General features: G+C 41.8%; 1 protein-coding gene across 3 annotated transcripts in view; it reads right to left on the minus strand.

Annotated features, from left to right (window-relative positions):
* The window catches only part of FRMPD4 (FERM and PDZ domain containing 4), an 881,789-nt gene that overhangs the window by 607,387 nt on the left and 247,465 nt on the right, over positions 1–26,937 (minus strand). The window contains exon 1 of one of the 3 annotated variants that reach the window (XM_011950878.1): positions 3,823–4,379. The exons of 1 other annotated variant lie outside the window; for it this stretch is intronic. In XM_011950878.1, the coding sequence (XP_011806268.1) occupies positions 3,823–3,863 (41 nt within the window). In that variant the 5' untranslated portion in view covers positions 3,864–4,379. Of the gene's footprint in view, positions 1–3,822; positions 4,380–26,937 lie in introns of those variants that run through there. One more of the 3 variants, XM_011950879.1, reaches the window with a different exon arrangement.

The raw sequence follows: 26,937 nt of genomic DNA on the forward strand, positions 1-26,937 counted from the left end.
AGAGAGAGAGAGAGAGAGAGAGAGAGAGAGAGAGAGAGAGAGAGAGAGATGCTTGGAATGGAACAAAGCCTGACCTAGACGCCTTCTTCCCAGAACTGTGAGCGACTAGACTTTCACAGCTTCAAACTAGCAACCCTTGGGAAACTAGAGTTAAATATTCCTAAAACAGGAATCTAGTTCTGTTATGAAACTGTTCATCATTTCACCTCCTGACAGCCACAAAAATCAGCAGAACTTAGAAAGGACTCAGAAGATGAGCAAGTAGCATTTTTAATAAAATTCAAATCCAGAGTCTTTGGGGGTTTTTCATTGCTAGCCTCCAGAGCTCACTATTATCAGCAATATTAATACAATTACTCAGTAAAAATAGCGGATACGGGAAAACCCTGACCTTTTGCACTACTTCTTTAACTTCCCCTTTTCCCTGGAAAATATTTAATTCTGAATAAGATAAAGGTAAAAGACAGAAGTTTAGTAGTATCTAAATGGATTTGACATAAAAATCTAAGGAAACTATACATATGTATTTTATATTTTTCCTCAAATATAAGATACTTGTAAGAAAATTAGTATTCTTTATTATGACAGATATTAGTCACTGCTATATACCACAAAATAACCCACGCAACTACAAGAAAATGCAAAATAAAGCATCCCCCAAATTTACCTACTACTGTAAGAAATCATCATATCAAGAGTGGGGACTCAATCATTATCATCAAGTCTACCATTTTGCTTAAAGAAAAGAAGTCAAATCAGGGACTCAACCTATGAACATATCAGTCAACTTAATAACATCCCTATGAGTTTTGGATCTCAAATCATCTCCCTCAGGCAAAAGGGGCATAATCATATGTTTTTCTACTGGGCTGCATTCTTCTATAAACATTTGAAAGAGTGCATCTGCTTTACAAATAAAATAGTCAATACAAAGAGCAGTAACAATAAAAATATATGCCTGTTTTTATACTATTACCGGTTTATAAAGCAATCATCTGTAATGCTCTCATCTACAAGGATGGAAAATGATATAGAACTGTTACCAAGGAAACAGTGAAGTAAAACTGCATGTAAACTATCAAGCAGTTTAAGAACCAGAAAATTAGAAGAACGGAAAAAACCATCTTCACATAGAACCATGACACACTGTGCCACCCACGAAGGATGCAATCAAGGGTCATAACTCTTACTGATGATGTAAAGGGTCCCAACTACTTGCCAGCAATTCCAACACTTGGCAGCAATTTGTTTTAATGGTACTGGGTTACTGAGGGGCAAATGTGAATTCTGATTTTTCCCACAATTAAAAGGGCATAGAGTCTGGAAACAAATAGTTAAATGTAGACACTCTAAAAAGTCAAAATATGCAGTTTATTTCTTCCAGTGTCGATTAATATTCTCTTGGAATTCTCTGTAATTACACTGTCTGTACTCACAGAGAGGACACTAAGCAAATATCACTTCCAAGATATGCCTTCTGAATTAACATTTAGAAACTCGAGTTTGTAGGAACCAAAGGCAAGGCCAGGACCCAGGGTAACTACATGTGTTTGCCTCTAAACCAAGAGAATTTTAAGCACTCAAGTAACCATGCTGATCAAAGCTAAATCCTTTAGGGAGATTATCCATTCTGAAATCAGGAAAATCCTGCAGTATAAGCACTTTTATACTTCACCTTTGAGAAAAGAACTTGATTTCTGTAACAGTGTTTAAAACGCATACAAGACTTTCTTCGTCCCAAGGCAGAAACAAGCAACTGCAAACATGTGTTTTTACGTGCTGATGACCCTCTAAAGGTATTTCTATCTCAGCTTGGGGACCATCCTTGAGCTCACACTAAGGAAAAAGAAGAATTATATGGATGGAAGATTTCTTAATCGGCACATCAGCTCAGAACATTTGCACCTTCTGTCTTTAGAATAAACACTCTACTGGATCACATTAAGGATAGAAAGTGAAACTCACACTCATTTACTAAATTTTAAACTCTCTTTAAAATAAGATACCACTCTCCCCACAACCTTGCTTGAGTTTTGCAAAAACTCAGATTTGTGAATATCATGTAGGCATCCTAGAATTTAGTAAAAAGAATATGAAACATCTTTTCACTGACACATGACACTGTCCTCTCCAAAGTTCCTAAGTTTAAGGACTAAACCAAGGCTCTAGATGTTTTGTTAAACTGTTTTTAGCATCTGAGGCCACCAAAAAGTATCCTGGTTACTTTGAACTATACTATTGGTTGAACTTCCCTTTCCCTTTAGCAGTAGCTCTGTCCATCACACAGAGGGTTCCACTCAGTCTCTAAACTTGCCCACAGCTGCTTCCCAACCATGGTTCATTATTTGACAGCTGTTTAGAAACTAGCCCTAGGCAGAAGCAGGCAGGAAGTTAATAGAATAGTGGTGTGAAGCAATGGCCCTCTATGAGATCAGCTTGAAAGCAAACAATTTGCCACACCACAATCATCCACTGCTTAACACATCAGTCTTCTGATCTGTAGGACAACACCTCTTCCTGAGCTGCTCTAAGACAAAGGTATTGACCTATCAAAGGTGTATCTCCAGTCTACTTAGAGTAAGTTGCACTGGGCCTTTCTCCCTGGGGAAATCTGCTAGTGGCATGAAGACTGGCCCATGTTAGTAGAAAGGGAAGGTGGAGATGGGCAGGCAGAACAAAGACTGTAGATGTCGGACAGAATGGCAACATCCAAACATAACCTTTCTGAAGTGGTTTAAATGTAATTTAACAAAGCAAAGTCAACATACATTTCTACCTCGGACTATTGGAAGCTGCTCATCCCTGCCTGATGCAATCAACACATCTCACTCTGACACTCAGGACTGAAGGAAAACCTGGGATTGTTCTGTCCATATTGCAAGTAAGTTTTTAAGCTACATCCTGGAAAAACCCAACTGTCTACCTCCTACGTCCTGGTGGTAGCTGCTGTAAAGAGCTCCAGGGGCAGAGAAGGTTGGGCATGGTTTTCTAAGACTGCTCCTATCGGGCTCTTCCCAGTGAATGTCACATAGCAAGAAGCACAGACCTCACTCTGTGGCTCAAACGAAGACTTTGGAAGCATAAGCAGGCAGAAGACCTCGAGGAGTGCTCTGGCCAGGCAACACCTAGGCCGCCCAAGCATGGAAATGTTCCTCCTTTATCAGTACTACGCAAAAATATCCGAATCGGTGATCTAGTTTTAGCTACTGTTTTAACAACATGGCCACTTAGAAGAAAATTTCTAAATCTTTCGAGGCTTAAGAATACAGTCACAAAAAAAAAAAAAAAAAAGCTGAAAGTCTTTCTCTTCTATCTCCGTGACCTCACCATTTAGGTTACCATTGGGAGCACCTGGTCAACCTAGGCGCTAACTCTGTGGAGGTGTGGAGGTGTAATTTAGGAGTGGGGGGAAGGCGGCACTTTTGGTCTCTGCAGCTTGGAAGGCAGGTACCCAAGCTCCAAGCACTTCTGGGTTTCCCTAGCAGTAGCAATTACAACCACCTTCTCTTAGCCCTGAATTATATACATGGGACCCCAAGCACCACTGGGGCTTTTCCTTAGGGAAAACAAACGGTTGTGAATATCGGTGTGTTGGTGAGGGCATGTATGTACCTCTCTGTGTGTGGTCTACACCCGTGGCTACACAAGCCTCAGCAGCCAGTGAGAAATAAGTTGAATGTGGCAGCCCCCGGCCACTTCGTTTCAGTCTTAAGCCCCGTCGCGCTTTCCGGCTTTTGCCTCTACCCAGCCTCCCGAAAAATAAGGCACCAAGTTGCCCGCGGCAGCGGCCCTGGGTGCAAACGGAACCCGCGCAGCCCCTACCTCGAAAGCTTTGCAATCTTCACAAAGCTGAAGACATCCATGCAGGCAGCTGGGGACCCCCGAGCGCGACAACTCCGTCGCCCCTTCTCACGCCAGCAACAACAGCAGCCTCCGCAGCCCCATGGCCAAGACCTCAGTGCGCCCGGGGCTCCAGTCGCGACGACAGCGGGTGGCGGCGGGGGCCGGAGAGAACCTGCACCTGGAGGCGGCGGCTGCTACCACCCTCCGGCCGCGAGCTGCGTGTGCATCCCCGAGCAGGACCATTGATGAGCACCCGCGGCAGGAAAACTCAATGGAGAGGGAGCCAGGCAGGGCGCAAGAGGCGGGGGCGGGGAGCGCGGCCCGGGTCTCGCGCCCCGCCCCGTGCGCTCTGGCCCCGGGGACTGCCGGGCGTCTAGAGAAAGCGAGGCCCGGGCGAGAGGCGCTGCTCTGGCTTCCCGGCCCTCGGACCCCCGTGCCCCGCGCACCAAGGAGCGCAGACGGAGCCGGGAGACGGGAGACAGCAGGCGAGCTGGGCACACGCGCACGCACCCCTCGCAGCACTGCAGCTGCCTCCCTGCCTCCTTCTCCAAGCCGAGTCCCTGCTCCTCTCCCCACCCCCACCCGCCCAGGGGGAGGGGGCACTCTCCTGTCACCCACTGCGTGTGCCTCCAGATCTGAAGGATCTGGTCTAACAGTCTATGGCACACTGGAGAACTGTGAACGCTACCCCTCCCTCCCCAAGCCGAAGGAGAACCGTGCAACCGCAGGTTGCCCAAAGCCTCCGTTTGCTCCGTAAACAAAACTAGCGATCGGAAGGAGCAGGGATGATAGAGGCTGGGTCGTTTGTCAAGGGGAAGGGAAGGGAGATGCCCGGCGCAGCGGTCTCGATTGGGGGAGCGCAGAGTTCCCACTGCTTCTCCCGAACCGCTGGGGCGAGACGTGACCACTGGGCTGGCTGGGAAGGTGTGTCTTTGGACAGCAGCACCGCGGGAGTGTCGGCCAAATAAGAACCGGAGGCATTTGCGGGTAGGGGGATGAACACAGCTGCTCCCTCCTCGAGGAGCATAGAGCGGAGGGTCCCAGGAGCCCGTGATGCAGAGGCTAATTCTAACCGGGCTCGGAATCTAAGGGAAGAGAAGGATTAGAATGGGGTCTGGCACGCAGAGCGAGCTGCTTTTGCAAACTGAGCCGTGGGAGAAGGGAACAAGGAAGAAAAAACAAAACAAAACCTAACAAAACCTTGCCTGAGAAGCAAAACCACAGAAACATAAACACTCACCTTAGGCAGAGTAAACTCCAAGTTGCAGCCATCTAGAACTCCTCCTAGCCTTCTCTTTTACATGATTACCTTGGATAATCAGCCCTGTTCATTAACTCAGTTCTACCTCCTGGGAGGCTCAGGCTTCATTGGGCCCCTTTTTCTTCTTCCTCTTGGAGTGTCAAGGCCTCTTGTCCACAATCCTTTAAAATTTCCCCCCAGACTGTGAAGGTCAGCTGGCCGCACTAAGTGTGTGCTCTCCCACCAGCAGCGTTCACCTGGCAGCAGGGCCACTGCAAAGAACAGAGAGCACCCCCAGAAATGTTGGAAGATCCAGCCAGTGTTCCAGTCTAGCTCTCCGAGGGGATTAAGTAAGAAATGGGTTTAAAGTTCTCACACTTCTGCTTCTCTCCTGGTCTGTTGTTATATTTAAAGTCTTCAGTATTCAAGCCTAGTACTAACGCGTTTTTTTTAAGCATTTATTTCAAAAACTGAACATAAAATAAATAGCAATCTGCAAAATCTAACTGACTTAAAACTCAGGCATAAAATTACATTTTTTTGAATACATAGTTATCAATTTTCCTGCAGCTTCTTTTAAACACGCTAGTTTAATTGCATGAACGCAGTTACTACTCAAGGATCAGCAGAGGCAGGAGGGACCTTGGCTTTTGAACTCTGTTGTTGGTAAAATAATTATAGTTTGGATCTGCACTATGCTTTATAATTTTTAAAGCATTTTTTTTTGCATTAGAGTCTCATAGCAACCCTGTCATATAAGTAAGGCAATATGTTTAGAAGAGAAATCTTTTATTTTTATGCCATAATCTATTCTCAACATACCAGACAAAAATGTGTGTGTGTGTTTTAACGTAGATCACATGTTACTTGTCTGATCTAAACTATGCAAAAGCTCTGCATTCTCGTCAAGCTAAAGTTGCACTCCTGCTAGGACCAACAAGACCCTACATCCCTTATCCTTTGATCTTTCTTACCTCAACTATTACTGCCCACTTCCCTCTCCCCTTTTTATCTGTCCCTCCTCATCCCCCACCCCGAGCCCCCCCCCCCCAACTCACAAACACACATACACTCACTGGGCTCCAGAAATTTTGGCCTCCTTGCTGTTCTTCAAACTCTACAGGTAATCTTCCCACTTTAGGCTCTTTGCAATGGTTGTTCCCTCAACCTGTAATGCTCTTTCCCGGGATATCTGCATGGCTGACTTCTCCACCCTGTCAAATCTATGCACCAATACCACTTCCAAAAATCTCCCTCTAAAAAGCCTATTTAAAATTGCAAAAGACTCTCACATCCTGGCCTCCAAGTGCCTATTAACTGTTTGATTCTCTTTTCTTGTTTCCATAGCACTTATCACCCACTAGCACACTATATAATTTATTTTTATCTTTAGGATTTCTTTTTTCTTTTTTTTGGTCTGAATCTCCCACTGGAGCTCCGCAAGGGCTGGGATTTTTGTTTTGTTTTGTTTTTGTTTTTCACTGATGGATCCTAAATGCCTAGACCACTTCCCCAGATGTAGAAGGAACTTAAGAAATATTTGTCAAATGAACAAATTGTATGCCCACTGGATTCACAGCCCAACCAAAGCTGGCCAAGCATCCCCAGTGAGTACTGATCTCTGTATGACTTCATGGCTTACGTCTTTCTCCCCACCCATCTACTTCCCCGGCATCCTTCAACCTCCTTTGGACTGACTGTTAATGATGGCAACAAAGGCCTTCTTAGATTCTCCAGTTATTTTCCCCCTTCACCTTTTCTACCTTTCCCCCAAGAGAGTGGCCACTGACACGTTCCCTCATCTCCGAGTCAACATCTGGCAGCACAAAACCAGCTCATGACTGGGAAAAGGGGATAAAAACTGTGCCTTTGGAGAATGTGTTTTGAAAAAGTTCTTCCTTCTGAGAACAGAACAGTTAGGATGCTCTTTTTAAAAGGATTACCCTGTTTATCAATAATTATTCCAGATACCAAATAGCTAATTATTCAACAGTGAAAGTGACAGGAAATAAACATTGCGTTTACTTCTAGAGAGACAGCCTCCCTTCGAGACATCTGGTCTACCTGGAACAGCTTGCTGTTGGCCTTCTCCCTGTGCCAATTTGTATACTACAGTTATGAATGGTGCAGATGCCATCTCTCCACAGCATAATAGCTACCAAGGGAAATGACTGACTTCTCCAGGTCTTTACACATCTCTCATATAGTAATTATCTAGTATGTTTTCTAATGGATTGATATTGTTTTCTAAAACAAAGAGATTCTACCCCTCCTCCTTTGTTTCTCATTAATATAGCAATGGAAAAAGCTGCTCCCTTGAAACATGCTAACACAGAGTGTTTATATCTTTAAGCCATCTTGGCAGAAGGGCGGAGATTGGAGTAGTTGGTCTCTCAGCTCTGTCCCCTCTCTGTGCCAGGTGTGTGCTGCAGAGGTTAGGATAGGTTTGTCTAGCATGAACTAGATCTGCCTAAAACAAATAAAAGCCAAAAAAAGTGGGATCCTGAGTACATATGTGGTTTTCTGAAGTTTTCATATTAACCTGGATAATCTCTAAGGCTCCTTCTAGATCTTGTAGGGATTTACTAGTTGGAAACTTTATTATCCAACCTTGAGAATCTACTTAATTTGCTTCACTTAGGTTCAAGTGACCTTTGGTCATTTCTGAAAACCAGACACTTTCAAACACTGTTGAAAGTACTCATGAATAAAAGATTCAGGGTCACCAGATCCAGAGCAAGTCCTATAACTTCTCTGAGACTCAGTTTCCTCAGCTGTAAAATGGAAATAATACATCTTTACCTTACACAAAATGAGCACTTGCAGTTGGCACCAGTTTACAATTGGCTACATATGAGTTGAGGCACATGAATGTTAGCTCTAGAAGGATTTCCACAGCTGTCTGCAGCCTTGGCAGTACTAGTAGGAAAAGTTTCAGCCTATAAAATGACTATTTAGGAGGCCCAACATTTGCTTGGATTAATCAGAGGTGGGCGCTTTTGCCTAAAAATCAAACACTTTGTTGCCTGGGCAGTTACTAAAGCCCTAAGCTGTAATATCTTTAATGCCCCAGGGGATTATCAGGGGGAAGTGTGAGGAACTTCTTCATTATTGTTAAGGCCTTATCTAAAGCTGGTGTTAGGAATCTGCTATTGGGCCAGATGTTCTATATAGGTTGGCAGCTGAGGGTTCTTTTGCTGCAAATTACAGTAGAGAGAGCCCCAAGCATTTCTCAGCTGGACTGTAGCATCTTGACCATCTGGTCTCAGTCCTGAAAACAGAAGTAAATAAATAACAGCAAGGTATTCATTCAATCAGCAAATATTTATGGAGTGTCTCCCATGTACCAGGCACCATTGTAGGCACTGGGAAGTAGACTAGGCAACGAGGCAAGTTTCTGCTCTCATAGAACTTATAAAGAGAAGGTAGATGATAAACAACAAAATCAGAAATTGCAGCCAACAAGAAAATAGCAGATAGCAATGTGCAGAGAATTAAAATTCTTCTGATAGAAAGGGAGTGGCTAGGTGGCTATTTGTTATTCAGTGGTTCAGGAAGACTTCCATAAGGAGGTGACATTTAAACTGAGATATGAAGAATCTCATAGAGGCTATGGAGGCTGCCACACAAAATTCATATGGGAGAGCATTCCATGCAAAAGGAACGGCAAGGATAAAACAAGGATGGAGTCCTTGAGGCAGGAACAATGATTGTATGTTTGAAGAATCAGAAGGCAGCCAGTGTGACTGAAGAGTAATGCATTAAATGAAGTGAGAGTGAGTGAATTTGCAGGGGCAAGAAAGGTGAGATCACATGGGGCACAGAAGGCCAGTGTCAGCTGTCTGGCTGGTATTATGAGATAGGAAGCCATGTGAGGATTTTTAGCATGGAAGTGGCCAAATCTGACTTATGTTTTGAATGACCACTCTTGAGGAAGTGAGTGTGAGGGCAGGGAAATTACTGATTTAGGAGCCTGTTGCAAGAATCCAGACAAGAGCTGGCAGCAGCTCAGAGAGGACATGACAAGGAGGTGGTGAAAAGTAGCCAGGCTTAAGATATGTTTTGAACAGGAACAGTTGATGGGTTAGATGTAAGAGGTGGGGAAAGAGAGGAATAAGGGAAAAACTCATTTATTTTTATTATTTACGAAATACCCTGGTTTGGTCCCAGCAGTTTGGGAGGCTGAGGTGGGAGGATCACTTGAGCCCAGGACGTTGAGGCTGCATTGAGCTCTGATTATGCTACTGCACTCCAGCCTGGGGAACAGAGTGAGACCCTATATGAAAAAGAAAAAAGAAAAGAAGTTCCCTGCTTCCCTTCCCTAGATATAGAACATACAAAAACCAGAAGGGTTTGGCTGGGTGCAGTGGCTCAGGCCTGAAATCCCAACACTTTGGAAGGCTGAAGTGGGAAAATTGCTTGCTACCAGGAGTTTGAGACCAGCCTGGGTAACATAGTGAGACCTCATCTCTAAAAAAGAAAAGAAAAGAAATTTTTAGAAACCAGAAGGGTTTTACCTCCATCTGGCTAAAGTATTCTGCCTTTCCTCCTGTTCCTTTTTTTTTTTTTTTTGAGACGGAGTCTCACACTCTCACCCAGGCTGGAGTACAGTGGTGCCATCTCAGCTCACTGCAAGCTCCGCCTCCCGGGTTCACACCATTCTCCTTCCTCAGCCTCCCAAGGAGCTGGGATTACAGGTGCCCGCCACCACGCCTGGCTAATTTTTTGTGTTTTTAGTAGAGATGGGGGTTTCACTGTGTTAGCCAGGATGGTCTCGATCTCCTGACCTCGTGATCTGCCCACCTCGGCCTCCCAAAGTGCTGGGATTACAGGCATGAGCCACTGCGCCCGGCTCTTCCTGTTCCTTTTAATGAACTCCAGTGCTCTGAAAGCTGACCCTCCTGTGATTCTCCTCTCTCTTGCCTGCTCAAGGCCCTTAATCTAGCACTTACTGTCTTTTTCCTGTATCAGTGTTTGTTTGTTTGTTTTCATCAAACTGTTGGACCATTCCTATGTGCATTCAAACATGATGCTTTTCTTTTTACCCTTACAATCACCCTACATTAAAACTGTTCTTGTCATTGTAACTAGGGACTCCACGTAGCTGAATACAACAGCCATTGCTCAGTCCTTATCAACACAGCTGACCATTCCCTCTTCCTTGAAACATTTTCTTCACATGTCTTTGGGGACTCCACACTCTCCTGGTTTTCTTACTTCCTTGCTGTTTGCTTCTTCTCAATATCTTTTTTGTTACTCTTCTGTCACTGTATCTCATCCTGCCAACCTTGAAACATTGGGATGTCCCAGGGTTCGGCTAGAGTTTCTTCTCTTTGAGTGTCTATGCTTACTTCCTAGGTGACAACATTGAGTTTTATGATGCTTAATGTTATCTATATGCTGACAAATTCCACATTTCTATCTCTGGTCTAGATCCCTCAACTCCAGACCGCCCACTCAACATCTCCATCTAGTGTTTAACAGGCACCTTGAAGTTAACATAGCCTAAAACTAATTCTCATAGAGAAGACTCCTGTCTACAGTCTTTTCCATCTCTGGTAATGCCAATTTCATCCTTTTAGTTGCTTAGCTCCAAAATCCAGGGGCCACTTTTAACTTTTTTTCCCTCCTAAATCTCACCTAAAACCGATGATCAAATCATTCAGATCTACCTCCAAAATAGATCCACATTATTTATATATCCTCCCAACTCCACCACAACCACTTACATCCAAGCCTCCATTGTCTCTTTCCTGGATAATTGTAATGGCCTACTAGCTGCTCTCTCTGCTTCCCCCATTGTCCCTTCCTTTGTTACTTTTCACTTTGTGTGCATGTCTTAATATTCTATAGTCTGGGAGAGGGACTAGGAGTTGGAAAGCCAGAGAAGTTGGTTTTAAATATTATTGTTTTCATCAGTATTCAATAAAGAGATGAATCATTATTGTACATTTGTAAGTTTTGCATTTTCTAAATGCTTTTGTTCCTTTATACCTGGAAATAACCCTGTAAGTTAGAGAAAAAAGTTATTATTATCCCATTTCAGAGATGACAAAAAGTGAGACCAGAAAAGCTAAGTGATGACAATAATTCTTACTAAATATGAGGATTATGACAAGAAGCATTGTTTCCTGGGGATTCATCTAGTATCATGAGGGGAAATTTTGAATATAGATTTGTGGAATAAAAATGTCTCAAATTCTACCAATATAATTCAGGTTTTTTTCTCTCTCATATTTGATTGTCCTAAAGGAGATTCAAAAATTTAAAATGCCATATGGGGCATAAGAAAGAACAACAGAAAGACACCAAGATATCTTGGTACCATTCCCAAATCTGTAAATATAAGTGACCCTTAAGAAATCATTTAACTTTTCTTAGTGTTGTCTTCCTCATTTGTAAGCTTTATAGGTTAAAATAAATGTGCATGTCTTGTTCTCATTTCCTTCCCCTTCTGATGCAATGCACATACACAAGTGAATCTTCCTAAGGGCCAAGAGATGTATAATATTTTGAGATTCCATCTACATTGGTAATTCTGTAATCAAGAAGACTAGGTTCTACAGGAACAAATTCAATATCAGAAACTTTTACCAGTCAACTGTATATCTATAAAATACACAATGATTAGCTCAGCCCCTCAGAAGCTGACCTTTATTCAAGGTTAAGAACCACGTTTGCTATATGGGCCTTCCCCTGGGCCTTATTAGGTCACTTAACTTCCTTTCTTTCTTTATCCCCACCCTCTCTCACCCGTTTTGCTCAGGCACATACCAAAAGTCTGCCAATGTAGGATTATAATTACTGCTTTCCCACTGAATCTCCTCTTGTCTGATGAGGTATGGAAAGGCACAGGGAGGAGGTCATTTAAAAGATTCTGCCAGTGTATAATTTTCAGACTATGAATTCTTAATGTGACATACCCTGTAACAATATTTTGAATTCTTATGCAACATTCAAAAAACCTACAAAGCCTCATATTTGTCTGAGACATATTTTAATATTTCAAACTCATTTTAAACCTCTCAGATCCAGAATCACTTTTATGCTGTCTTTCTGACATAATGTTCCTTCACCTTGGCCCCCCGACTAGACAAAAACTAATCAAATCACGTTGAATAACAGCACTTCTGCTTGATGGATAAATTGCTCTAGTCCTGAAGACTATTATGAGGGTGAACTTTAAGGAAGATGTATGTACAAAAACGGCAGACTTGAGACCAGTTATTCCAGGTTTTTGAAGTCTCATTCATAAATTAATTTATTATTTTACTTATTAATTCATTCAATTAATATTTATTGAACATCTACCATATATACTAGGCATTGTGGAGAGGGAATCAAGATGAAAATCTGACTCCTGTCCTCAAGGGCTGTAGCAGACATTGGTGCCTACTCTTTTCATGTGGAAATGAAGTTCCTTCTCAAGACCACCTGAGAACCCACCTCCCATCCAGCATCCAGTAGTTCTCTCCCTCCTCACCGCTTCCTGTCTCTAAATGAGGTCATCAAGCCTTAAGCTATATCTATCATCTTGCAACCATGAGGCAACAGGCATGAAAATCAAAAGTCAAGATGTTGAGAACAGTGGGGTAGAGGCCAGAGGGGCCTGGTCCTGGAAGATATTGTCAAGTCATAGAACCAACTTAGAATGTTGGCCCTTCAAATTTTCATTTTATGAGATAATTAAATCTCTGTCCCCACCCCCTTACACCTCCACCTTCTCTCCCTCTCTCTCTCTCTCCTTCCCTCCCTCCCTCTCTCCCTTTTTCCATTTAAGCCAAAGATAATCAAGTATTTTGTTACTTGCAGCTGAATGCATGCCTAATTGATGCAGGGGGTTAACAATTAGTTGTGGGAGGATGGCATAAAATTATTTCTTAAAGACCTATAAAGAGATTTAATAAGGCAACTATGTAAACAGAGTATAAGATAGATAATCATTATGATGCCCCACATTGGTATAATGCTTTGAAGTTTAGAAAGGTTTCTGCACATGTCATCTCAGGCTTTACAACAATCCTATGGGGCAGAAATTATTGTCTCCAATTTACAAATAATAATCCTGAGGTCCTAGGGAGTTAAATGATTTGTTAGAGACCACACAGCCAGAAAACTGGAAGTAGAAGTCCTCAAACACATGTAACCTAATTTCCAATTTACTAAGCTTTCAACTATAGCAGAGCTACCTCACTCAGCCCAATGTCCATCGGCCTCAGCAAACTGTGGGAGGTGGAGATAAGAGGATGGGTAGCCATGAAGGTTGTTCAAAGGAGGGAGCTATATGGGGCTGGGACACAGGAGAGTCTCCCGAAGAAGGAGAGCTGATATAGTTTGGATGTGTTCCCACCCAAATCTAATCTTGAATTGTAGTTCTCATAATCCTGTGTCATGGGAGGGACCTGGTGGGAGGTGACTGAATCATGGGGGCAGTTAACCCCATGCTGTTCTCGTGATAGTGAATTCTCATGAGATCTGATGGTCTTATAAGGGGCTTTCCCCCCTTGGCTTGGCACTTCTCTCTGCCTTGTGAAGAGGGATTGTTTGCTTCCCCTTCTGCCATGATTGTAAGTTTCCTGAGGCCTCCCCAACCATGCAGAATTGTGAGTCAATTAAATCTCTTTTCTTTATAAATTACCCAGTCGTGGGTATTTCTTCATAGATGCATGGGAATGGACTAATACAGTAAATTGGTACCACAGATAGTAGGGTGCTGCTATAAAGATACCCGAAAATGTGGAAGGGACTTTGGAACTGGGTAACAGGCAGAGATTGGAACAGTTTGGAGGGCTCCCAAGAAGACAGGAAGATGTAGGAAAGTTTGGAACTTCCTAGAAACTTGTTGAATGGCTTTGACCAAAATGCTGATAGTGATATGGACAATGAAGTCCAGGCTGAGGTAGTCTCTGATGGAGATGAGGAACTTGTTGGGAGCTGGAATAAAGGTGACTCTTGCTACGCTATAGCAAAGAAACTGGCAGCATTTTGCCCCTGTCCTAGGGATCTGTGGAACTTTGACACTGAGAGAGATGATTTAGGGTATCTGGCAGAAGAAATTTCTAAGCGGCAAGGAATTCAAGAGGTGACCTGGGTGCTCTCAAAAGCTTTCAGTTTCACGCATTCACAAACACATAATTTGGAATTAGAATTTATGTTTAAAAGGGAAGCAGAGCATTTGTAGCCTGACAATGTGATAGAAAATTTGCAGCCTGACAACGTGATATAAAAAGCAAAACCTATTTTCTGCAGAGAAATTCAAGTCCACTGCAGAAATTTACATAAGTAATGAGGAGCCAAATGTTAATCACCAAAACAATGGGGAAACTGTCTCCAGGGCATGTCAGAGACCTTCATGGTAGCTTCTTCCATGACAGGTCCAAAGGCCTAGGAGGGAAAAATGGTTTCGTGGGTAGGGTCCCAGGCCCCTCTGCTCTGTGCAGCCTCAGGACATGGCACCCTGCATCCCAGCTGCTTCGGCTCCAGCCATGGCTAAAAGGGGTCAAGGTATAGCTCAGGTCATTACTTCAGAGGTTGCAAGCCCCAAGCCTTGGCAGGTTACACATGGTGCTGAGCCTGTGGGTGCACAGAAGTCAAAAACTGAGGTTTGGGAACTTCTACCCAGATTTCAGAGTATGTATGGAAATGCCAGAATGTCCAGGCAGAAGCTTGCTTCATGGGCAGAGCCCTCATGGGGAACCTCTGCTACAGCTGTGTGGAAGGGAAATGTGGGGTTGGAGCTGTGAGAAGAGGGCCACCGTCCCCCAGAACCCAGAATGGTAGATCCACCAACAGTTTGCACTGTGCACCTGGAAATGCCACAGACACTCAATGCCAACCTGTGGAAACAGCTGGGAGGGGGCTGTGCCCTGCAAAGCCACAGGGGTGGAGCTGCCCAAGGCCTTGTGAGCCCACATCTTGCATTGGCATGACCTGGATATGAGACATGGCATCAAAGGAGATCATTTTGGAACTTTATGGTTTAATGACTGACTGCTCTATTGGATTTCAGACTTGCATGGTGCCTGTAACCCCTTTGTTTTGGTCAATTTCTCCCATTTAGAATGAGTGTATATATCCAATGCCTGTACCCACATTGTATCTAGGAAGTAACTAACTTGTTTTTTATTTTACAGGCTTATAGGTAGAAGGGACTTGCCTTGTCTCAAATGAAATTTTGGACTTGGATTCTTAGGTTAATGCTGGAGTGAGCTAAGACTTTGGGGGACTGTTGGAAAGGCATGATTGTGTTTTGAAATGTGAGGACATGAGATTTGGGAGAGGCTAGGGGCAGAATGATATGGTTTGACTGTGTCCCCATCCAAATCTCATCTTGAATTGTAATTCTCATAATCCCCACATGTGGTGGGAGGGACCCAGTGGGAGGTAATTGAATCATGGCAGCAGTTACCCCATGCTGTTCTTGTAATAGTGAGTTCTCATGAGATCTGATGGTCTTATAAGGGTTTTTCCCCCTTTACTTGGCACTTCTCTCTCCTGCTGTCTTGTGAGGAAGGATGTGTTTGCTTCCCCCTTCTGCCATGATTACAAGTTTTCTGAGGCCTCCCCAGTCATGTGGAACTGTGAGTCAATTAAACCTCTTTTATATATATATATATATAAATTACCCAGTCTCAGGTATTTTTTCATAGCAGCACGAGAACGAACTAATACAGGAGACCTAATGGATGGGTGGGAATTCAGAAAGAAAGACCATTCCAGACAAAGAGAATGTTGTGAAGATGAAAACAGGAAGATAAAAACAGGAATGAACATGTATTTCAATTGGAGTACATTCCTTGAGTTGGAGAGAAACTAAGGATATAAGGGACAAATGAATTCTGACATCAGGTATTCAATTTCACACCATGGACCTACCATTTTAGTAGGCAATGGGGTTCAATTAGCAACTCCAGAACAAAGACTTGTAGGGGCAGTTACAACAGGAAATTGAGCTTTATCAATAGAGCAATGGGTAGATAAAGGAGAGGAAGAGAACCTGGAGGCAGAAACCAGTAAGGGGATTTTTCAGTGGTCAACCAGGTGAGAGAATGTATGTCGATGATGCAAACTAGGGCTGGGGCATCTAAAACAGAATAGCCATGATGGAATTAGGATGGTTGGCTAGGCTTGTCTATTGAGTATGAGAGATAGTAATGGAAGGGAGAAACCAAATTAGACTTCAAGGAATTCAGTAAAAGCAGCGGGTTTAGGGGAATGACAAGGATGACTGGTCTACTTGTTCCTTAGCACCCTAGGAAGAATGCTGATTTAATTAAATCAAACTCCCTCCCCTGCTCAGAACCACTCAGCGGGGCTCTTTTGTGAGGCATCAGTCCAGTCTGCCTATGATGTGAGACCTCTCTCTCACCCTTCCTGCAGTCACTACCAAAACTTCAGATCCATCCTTAGCTGTGTGCCTGGCTTTGTAAGACACTAAAATCTACCTCCCATAAGTTATCTCTCAGAGCAGGAAGATGGAGGGAGATTCATGATCCCTTTCTTCCCAAGGAACCAGCTTTGTCTCCAACCAAGAAATGTAGTATTCTCCTCTCCATGGCGTTTTGCTATTATTATTATCTATTCATTCTGGCTTTCCTTGGGATTCTTGCCATCAATCGGCAGACAGATGTCCTTCTCTATGGTTCTTCCTGTTTCCTGCTGTGTCACTGGCTAGTGACAAGCTGTGGCTAAGTTGTCAGCTCCCCAATTACAGGACAGTCTAATTACAGACATGTTATACTTGCAAGGTATTATTACTGAGGCTCTGTCTGCCATAGCCTAGAAGTAATCAAGCAAAATGTTATCTCAATGGTTATGGGACTGATATATAGAGTGATGTAAATTCTCTCATGCATTCTTGGTCTTGGGGATGCCCTTGGACTCTCAAGATGGGTTAACTGAGTGGATCTTGTTGAATGGGCTAGAATAAAACAGAAGGTAAGATGAGAGAAAGCTGAGGGAACAGGAGCATGGGGAATACAGAAGAGTCACGAAACTAGATTCTTCAGGGCCATTCAGTGAGCAGGGCAGAGCTTTCTGTCCCCCTAATCTCATTCAGTCTTTACCCTCTTCAACGTAGGAGAAGGGAATTTTTGCGTTTGCTAAAACTAACATTTGAACTCTTGTTACGAGGGACTGTCAATGTTAGCAAGTCCAAAGTTGGTCTTATAGTTGTTCTACTCTGAAGAAACCAAAGGATGTAAATCTATTCCTGTGGAGGACTTTACCCTGTCTGGAGGGATGTATTGGATCCCTTCCAGAACATAGCTGGGAAAGATAGCCTCTACCCACCTGACCCCAGTGTGCTTGCCAAAAAGGCTCCAGATAAGGACCAGGGATAAAAAAAAAAATTCAGAGGAAAGAGGGAAAAGGAGAGGAAAACTCCCAATTGCCCATCAGAGGCTGACTGTCAGGATGGAAAGATTACTTGGTGAGAAAAGTAATGCTGGGCATCATTTTCTGGGTTTCTTGTATATTTGAGAACAGCCAATAATGAGATTCTTTCTTTCTTGTAACACCTCCAGAAACCCTTCCAGATGTGGTTTCATTTCAGTTTTTTAAAACATAAGGGGTGTCCTTCTAATTCCAAGGGACTTATATCTCAGGATGTCCAGGTTCCAGGAGACTATTCCAGAAAATTAACACAACCTACACTGGCTCGTGAATGAAAGCTACATCAGAGCTTTATCAGAGTGTGTTGACACAGCAGAGGAGAATTTCGGACTCTCAGTATGGAATTATTGGAAGAGCTGAAAGCTTTTAGAAAGCTTATGGGGCCCCAAGCATTCTCTCAAGATTGCCATGGCATCACTTGCACAGTGAATTAAGAACTCAGTCAGTGGGACTGCTCTCAAAGGGCACTGTATCTCAACAGAAATGAGGATGAAAAGGTTCCCAGCTGATCTGCATGCTAGGAAACGTACTATACAATGAAGACATTAAATGAGTAGTGGGACTGGCAGTAGAGCACATTCCTGGATTTGCTCATTCTTTCATTCAATAAATATATATTGAGCATTTATTAAATGGAAGGCATTGTACAAGTTGCTGTGGCTACCATGGTGAGCCACACAGGTGTAACTTCTAGCAATTTTACACTCCAAGGGCACTCCACTTTGGAGCTCTGCCACCCTACCCTCATTATGTCAAGCATATTAAAATGCATACTCATCACACATTAAATATACTTTGTTGCTATTAATATTTGAAAGATTTTTAATAAAATCTATAATTTTGAATTTTGTTATGAATCAAATATTTAGTGTGCTTTTGTGATTTGATTCATATACATCTACTTAAGAATAGAGTTTCATTCACTTGATTGCCATATTGTAATATCATTAAGTTTTGTAAACATTTAATTACACATGAATTACTTTTAATTTTACAGCTTATTTTCGTATTTTAGAGGCCAATATCTGTTTTCCTCAGGTCTCAAATTATGAAATAGGCCCTTCAAAATCTCAAAGGCCCTTGATATTTGGTCTGCCACATGTTAGGGAATAAAGAAACCCCAATGGGTCCTCCCATTGTAGAACCTACCTTCTAGTGTGTGAGAAAAAAAATACTTATTTAATTATCTAATAGTGTACATATTTTTAACTTTTATATGAGCTAATAAAAGAATGTACAGAATGTTCTGTTAGCAATTAACTGAGGACCAAACCTTGTCTTACAAGGAACATGGTGTTAGGGGAAGTTTTGCTAAGTAAGTGATAAGTTGTGAGCACTGAAAGATAACAGGAAATTAAGGGAAGAGGAATTGGTTCAGGAATATCATTCCAGAAAGGGAGATTAGTATATGTAAAGTCCCTAGGAAAGGAAGGGTCATGGGATGTACCAGGAACTGGATTGCAAGCAATATAGGGGGAGTGGTAGCGATGAGGTCAAAGAGGAGGTTAGAAGGCCCACAGGCCACTGGAAAGATATCTTGTATATCTTAAGTGCAATGGGAAGTCATTGGAGTTTCCTTTCAGAATAGCAGTGACACGTCTGCTCCTGTGATTCCCAGGGGTTGGACACCAAGGTGGGAGCATAGGGAATGAAGAAAAGCACAAACCAAGAATTGATTCCACTGTTCTAACCCAAGTAGCACTGACACAACACCCCATCAGAGGAGTGTTTTTACCCAAGAAGTTTAGAAGGTTGTCACAACAAGTAAGAAGGGTTGCTACTGGACTCTAATAGGTAGAGACCAGGGATGCTATGAAACACCCAACAATATACAAGATAGCCCCACAACAAAGAATGATCCACTCAATTGTCAATAGTGTTGAGGTTGAGAAACCTTACTATAGAACAGTGCTATAGACTCAGCAACAATGTGTGTTGAGAAACCTCATCAGACCTAGAAGTCGAAAAGGTAGTTCTTACTTTTCTACTAAGGTCAAGCAATGGAGAGAGATGCTAGAGTGCAAGGAACAAATGGAAGGAACCCAGAAGAAAATCCAGGCCAGGTGCAGTGGCTCATGCCTATAATCCCAGAATTTTGGGAGGCCAAGGTGGGTGGATCACTTGATCCCAGGAGTTCAAGACCAGCTTGGCCAACATGGTGAAACCCTGTCTCTACTAAAAGTATAAAAATTAGCCAGGCATACTGGCACACGCCTGTAATCCCAGCTATTTGGGAGGCTGAGGCAGGAAGATCACTTGAACCCGGGAGGCAGAGGTTGAAGCTGAGATCACACCACTTTAATCCAGCCTGGGTGACAGAGCAAGTGAGACTCCATCTAAAAAACAATACAAAAAAAAAGAGAGAGATAAGAAAATCAAGCTATGACTCAATTATGCTCTCTGGGCACATTATAGAAAGAGTTGGAAACCTGGACTAAACTGTAAGAACTAAGGTGGTTGGGTCCTCAGCCAGCATAAAGGGAGGCCCTTCTTATACAGTAGTGCAGAATGTACATTGCACAATTTTGTAGGGCACCATTCACATGTTAATTATACATATGTATATTTGCTCAGAAAATTTTCTCAAACATAGCAATGAAGTGCTTTAGGAAAGTAAATCTTTTTCTATTTTTTATTAAAATGTTACATGAGCTACTTAGCATTAACATGATATTAAAATTTTTGATAGTTAACTATAGGCCCATATATACTTCTATTTGAACACCTGGCCCCTGGTGGCCTTGTTCCATGTCAGAGATATAGAATTACTGGTAAACCTTCTAAAGTATCAGTTGATCTGTGAGCTCAGCCCTTGGCAATATTCCTGGAATCTCCACATTATTAACAGAAAACTCTTCAGAGTACTCATGGAAAAAAAAAAAAAGAAAGAAAGATACTGTTAATTGTTCAATTCTTCCCCTTCTGGGCAGGTGGACTACATTTCCCAGCATCCCTCACAGTTGAATGTGGCCACAAGAGTGATTTGAGACTGTGAAATATAGACAGAAGTGCTGGCTTGGCCCACAAAACACTCCTGTTGTACAGTTTTCTGCTCTCTGTTTCCCCATCTATACAGAGACCACTCCAAGGACCTATAGAAGGATGAAGCCATAAGATGGAAGAACTCTGGGTTTTCAAGTGACCATATGGAGCCCTCACCAACCCACTTTGCAGTGGAACACAAAGGAACAACATTTAAATTCTTCTTTTGTAAATTTTAGGTTGTTTGGTACAGTGGTTGCCTGCCCTTCCTAGTACATTGCTAAGGGGGAAATTACAGTCATCAAGTCTATAAGGAAGGTGATACAATATAGTGGGTAATGCCACAGAACCTGGAGCCAGAGTACATATGTTTGTATCCTACTCCTGCCACTTTCTAGCTGTGAGAACTTGGGCAAATTTGCTTAAATGTCTGCATTAGTTTCCTTATATATAAATTGGAGCAATAATTATATCAAACTCATAAATGTGTGGTGAGATTCAATACACGAAAATTGCCCCCACCAATGTCTCACACATCATGAGCTTCAGTAACAGTTCACTATTCTGAGGCTGACACTTGAGCACTCTGACTATGCATATGCTGAGAGACTTACAAAGGAAGACTGCTAATGATGTGGGACCAGGCCTTGTCACCAGATCCAGATCTTTCCTAGGACCCTTTCTGCAGCCTAAGATACCATGGATCTCATGACCCAGAGATGAGTAACCTTGGAGATTCCCTGCAGCACAGGAATGAGACATGTTGTGAGGCTTGAATGTGATAGCATTGCCTGGGGAACCAAGTACACAGTTCAGCTTTATCTTGTGTCAGTTTGAGAGTGATCCCAAAGATTTGCACTCTCAGAGAGATTCTCACTGAGGATACCACCACCCACCATAAGACCATGGAAGGATCAGGGAAAGTTAGAATATGCTCAGATCACCTTATGCAAAGTTACCTTGCCAAGGTGAAGTAATGGATCACTTCCAGATCCCCATTATACTCTTAAAAATGGAAGACTCTCCAGAATCTTTTGTTTGTGTGAGTTATATCTATCAATATTTACCATGTTAGAAATTAAAACCGAAAAATGTTTAAATATTTATCAATTCTTTTAAAATAAGAACAATAAATCCATTACACATATATAACATTTTTAATGAAATATATTTCCAAAAAATCGTGAGAAAAGTGGCACTGTTTTACATTTTTGCAAATCTAAGATCTGGCCTTAAAAAGCTGGATTCTTATATCTGCTTCTGCATTCAATTTGTTGAGATATCACGCATCATGTAGCCTCCAAAAAACTCCACCAAGCATTAATGAGATAACGAGATTGAAAATAGCAAATAAAGTCTTACTATTATTATAAAAGTAATTTTGACCTTACAGTCTCCCTGAATGAGTTTAAAGGACACCCAGGATTCCCAGCCTACATTTGAAGAATCACAGAAAGTGGTCAATCATGCCACAGTGCCAAGCACTCAGTTCTCAGTAGCTCTCACTATTTGCTGGTAGAACTTTTGATAGCAAATGCCTGTGTTTTCTTTTAAGTGATCGTACATTATTGTACCCCAACATAGATGAATATACACATCACCCATATTTGAAAAAGAAAGGCATAAAATATCTGTTTGCTTCACCCAGAGTGACAATCCTAGTCACTCTGGAATCCTAGTCTTGGATTTTCTTCTACCCAATCAACATTTTTACTTAGTCCTGATAACACACTGAAATGTCTACTTAGTCTACTGTTAATATACTTAGTTAGATACAGGTCACCTGAGCATAGCACACCTTCTACAGGTGACCTCAGCTCTTATCCAATCCCATTCTGAGGCTATATTTAGTATTTTTGGACTCCTGGCCTCAAGCAATCCTCCCCTCTCAGCCTCCCAAAGAGCTGGGATTACAGGTGTGAGCCACCCTGCCCAGCCTATAGTTAGTATTTTCTATTCATCCTAGCAGAGATTCAATTTTGTGATGCAATAACCAGAAATGGGTATTTTGCAATGATCTTATGGAGAAATTTTTTGGGAGAGGAGAAAGATGACTCATACCACACACTACTTACAAGCAAATCTGTTAATTTCTCTAACTGAAAATTCCAACATTCTTTCCTCATTCCCGTAATCCCATCTCTTCTTCCTCTCTTCTCTTACACAGTTCTCTTTTCTTACACAGTAACTCAGAATCTCACTTTATTGTGGAGCAAAACTTAGCTTTTACCCTTAATTCATAATTTCCATTTTGCAAAAGAAAACTCAGTGATTGGTGACTGCTGCTGCTTCTTTGAATGTCCCTTGGAGAGCACAATTCATTCAGCCATACCTAGAATAGTTCATCAAGAAAAAATATTACAAAATTTCTTTACTTGTCTTTCATTTCTACTAAGTGTCGTAGAACTGACTTCAGTCCCATAGAGCTCAAGGCCATCTCAATGAAGTTCTCTAATTTATACTCCTGTGACTACAGTATCACATTCTGCTTCTACAGATACATGTATACTTCTACTTAAGCAAATTCAAGAATATCTCCACACATAGCTTTGCGGTCTGAATGAAAGGTTGAGTTTATGTTATTCAAACCCATGTTCTGCTGGATATTATTTCAAGACAATAAAGATGCTTCACCTTCATATGTTTGAGGAAATTCTCACATCATTACTGTCTTCCCTTCTCCAGGCTAAATAAGCTTACCATCTTCCTTAAATTGAAACTCATACTTTATTTTCTTTCCCTCTTATCATCTGCTTAGCTTTCCATAGACTCCCTCCAATCCTTTCATGTGCTTTTAAAATTTGCAGTCTCAAGTTACACCTAGCCTCTATAAAGGTAGATTTTAAACCATGTAACATATGATATATGTAATTATAAGAAATAATTCATAATTTTTCTTCATTTCATATTGATGACATATCAGTCACATGTTCATTTTGAGATTAAATTAACAATTTCTTTTCTAAATCATGGTGAACTGGGCCACTGAAATTGGCAGGAAGCAAAGAAACAGTCCTAGGGTGTTAAATTTTTCTTCTTTCATGTTACTCGGTGATGCTTCCCAAATACATACAGTATGCTGAACTTTTCATGGTAGAAGCTTTTGGATCTATGTATGACTCTACTCTAAAACTCCTTGAAAGGACAGGACCAAGTGTTTATTTTTATAATATGTGACCCCAATCCTGGACATAGTGCTGTGGACCAAGAATGAACACTTGGCCTAAGGTCAAGCACCACTCTCAAACCAAAGATTAGCCAAATCCTCTCACTTGAGAATTTGAGCTTACAGTCACAGATGCAGTCAGTCTGTGATGGGGGATGGAACTCTAAGGTCATGTATCTGGGAGTCCTTGAGAGCCCTTTACAAGTGATCAAAATTGTTAGGAAAGAGACCAGGAGACACAGAAATGGGATGTATCCTGTGGTTATGAACAGACAAAGAGACGAAGAGAAAAAGAAAAGAACTTTCAGCCCCAGTGTCCTCCCTTCTCTCATTCTCATGAAGCTTGGCTGCGTTTGATTCCTGTGTCTGAGTGACTGCATAGTATAAATGTACTATATCTCTCTTCTTTACATCAGCTAGTTTGAGCAGATTTCTAACTCTTGCAACCAAATGCTTCCCAGGCAAAGCCATCTTCACCACCGGATGGCACAGGTGTGGGAGGCAGGATGAGCCAAGTCTGATAGTCCTGGACATTGGAGACAAGCCTGTCCCTGCCCCCACTCCTCTGTGGCAGAAGGTGTTCTCATTGAGTTCCCACAGACACGCACACAGGAGGCCTTTCTGCTTCCATTGACAATGACAATGCCCCAACCGTGACTTGGAAATGGTTTTGCTTATTCCTAGGTTTGTTAATAGCCAGCAGTCACCTGCTGTGGACTTTCATTTTTTTAAACAAAAGTATTTAGCAATTTGGTGTAAAAAAAGACAAGAAAGTGAGGTAAGAATACTTCTAGGCACTTTAAAAAATGTCTGGCTTCTTTGTCATCCACTTAAGTGCATACTTAACAGATTAATCAATGGCTCTTGAAGAAGAGAGTTTTAGTGGATAATTCCACTTACTAGTAAGTAGACAAGGCAATAATGGAGCATAAGAATTAAAATTAGGAAGGAATATTTAGGTCAAAAGGAGTCAAGTAGACTTTGGGGAAAAGGTGGATTTTGATGTAGTACTAAGGGGTTTTAGAAGTCAGTAATAATTTAAAAAAACTTCTTTGAACATTCCATAACTCACCCTTTGCTTATTTTTCCTAACTATTGTATGCATGTTACATTAAAAGTATTTTAAATATAAAAAAGAATTTGCCCAGATGAAATATAAGGTGGGAAACAGGGAAAGAGTGTATCAAGCAGAAAAAGGAGCAACAGATACTGTTTAATATGATCAGGAAGCAAAATGATTGGAACTTGGATACTGGGAAGAACAATTGATAAATGTTGATAAATCTGATATTTATCTGATTTGATAAAATGTAATAAATAAGTCTGGCAAATAAATGTAAAAAAGAAGTCAGTAGTACAGGTTGCATGGAGGGAGGGTGGTCTGTCCAGCTCAAACCAAAGAGCAGACACAGAAGAGTGACAGTCCCTGTCTGAGTGGAGTGAGGGAACACGCTCGACCATGAAAATGGGGCCAAAGTATGGGAGCCTTGTGTGCCAAGCTTGTGAGTTGTAACTTAATCTAAAAGCCAGTTGGTATCATATTTGGAATTGAAATGGCAATGTGTCCTTTTATTTGGGGAAATAATTGGTGTGAGTTCAGTATCCTTGAAGGGGAGAGAGTGAAAGAGTAAATGGCAACATTAGGAGATGAGTGTAGGAATATGGGCTGAGATGATAGACATCTACACAGTGGTGGCGGCAGAGAAGAAAAGGAAGGATAGGCTCTAAGGGCAACATTATAAATAAAGATTAATGGGCACAGCTAAATTTTCAGAAATCATTCCTAAAGAACATATCCATGGAACCAAAAACCACTTGTATCCCCAAAACTATTGAAATTTTAAAGATTTTTTAAAATAATGAGAAAAGGAATACATTACATGGATTTTCCTCTTCCCATTTTGCAGATGAAGAAGTTGACATGCAGCAGGACAAAAGTGTTTGCCCAAGATCATATGATATAAGTGCTCTTACCTTCTAAGTTTGTGCCATAGTTGACTTTGGCAACTTCTAATTCTGCAACTTCAGAATTGGGAAGTTACCTCAGGAAAGCTTCAACAATGGTAACTTAGCATGAAGTAAAAAGCAAAGATATTGAGTAATGGGAGAACTTAAACTAAGATTAACCAGTTCTCTGACAGAACAAGAAAAGATGATTCTTGAATGCTTGATGCTACTTAAACTTAATGAGTAAATAAATAAATGAAGATACATTTTTTAAAAAGATTAATGGGCCTAGTAACTAACTTGGCATAGGGAAAAAGGAATGGAGGATTTTCAAAGGTTATTCATCCCATAAATTATTTAACAAGCACATATAGCAATAAATATATATATATATATTATCTGATGCTACTATGTCAGAGAAGGGTCTTAAGAATATCAGGTGCTCATGGCATCAGTGAGAGCTTGGAGGGTCAGGCATAGAAAGCTGACAGATCCAAAAATGCCTTTCTAACTTGAGTCCCATGAGAAAATTAAGCTCCATCACCCTATAGCATGCATTCCATATAATGACATAACTCTTCTCCTGTGCATCTAAAATGGTACTAGTTATGTGCCATCTCAGGCAGAATTGAAAAAATTGTCACTCAAATCATTTTCAGTTCCCGTAGTTCAGATAAGGTTCCCCAACTTAGAAGAGCTATCTGGGGGCAAAGGCAAAAGCACCATGTGGTCTCGGCCACACACTACTCATTGCCTTTGTTCCCATATCACTGCTTCACCTGCTCAAGATTAAAAGTCTCAGGAGCATGGGGAGAGTTCAAGTATCTGGAAAATCTTTAAAAGAAAATGTTTTAAAATGGATCTTGAAAAATATCAGTGAGGGCTGGCAAGTCCAGCCAAAAGAGAGAAAGAGAGAGAGAGAGAAGGTTGAAAGGGTTTGGCATGTTAAGTGTGATAGAGCTAGGAATAGTGAGACTGGGGATTGATGGCAGAGGATGAAGTTGGAAATGGGAACAGGCTGGGAAGGGTCTGGAATGTTCTAATAAATAGATTAGATAATTCCATCTAGTCCCTGGAAAGTCACTGAGGCTAGTAAAGTTTGAGAGTGACCAGATCTATTTGTCACAATGGTAAGACTGATGGAGCACAAATTATAAGAAGGAAAGACTAGAGGAGTAAGGGAAGTACTGAATATACAGGATGTCAGTGGCAACAGGCCATTCATCCATGAGCCTCAGTACATAAATCAAGACTAAAAAATGTTTCTGTGACTACATGGAGAGGCACAGCTTGCAAGGGAAGAGTGAGGACTCAAACCACTGGGAAGCAAGGAAGCCATCGAGAGATGAATTTAAGTCGTCCAGGT

This window comes from Colobus angolensis, unplaced genomic scaffold (genome assembly GCF_000951035.1).
Source record: "Colobus angolensis palliatus isolate OR3802 unplaced genomic scaffold, Cang.pa_1.0 Scaffold310, whole genome shotgun sequence".
In the NCBI taxonomy this organism is placed as follows: Eukaryota; Metazoa; Chordata; class Mammalia; order Primates; family Cercopithecidae; genus Colobus; species Colobus angolensis.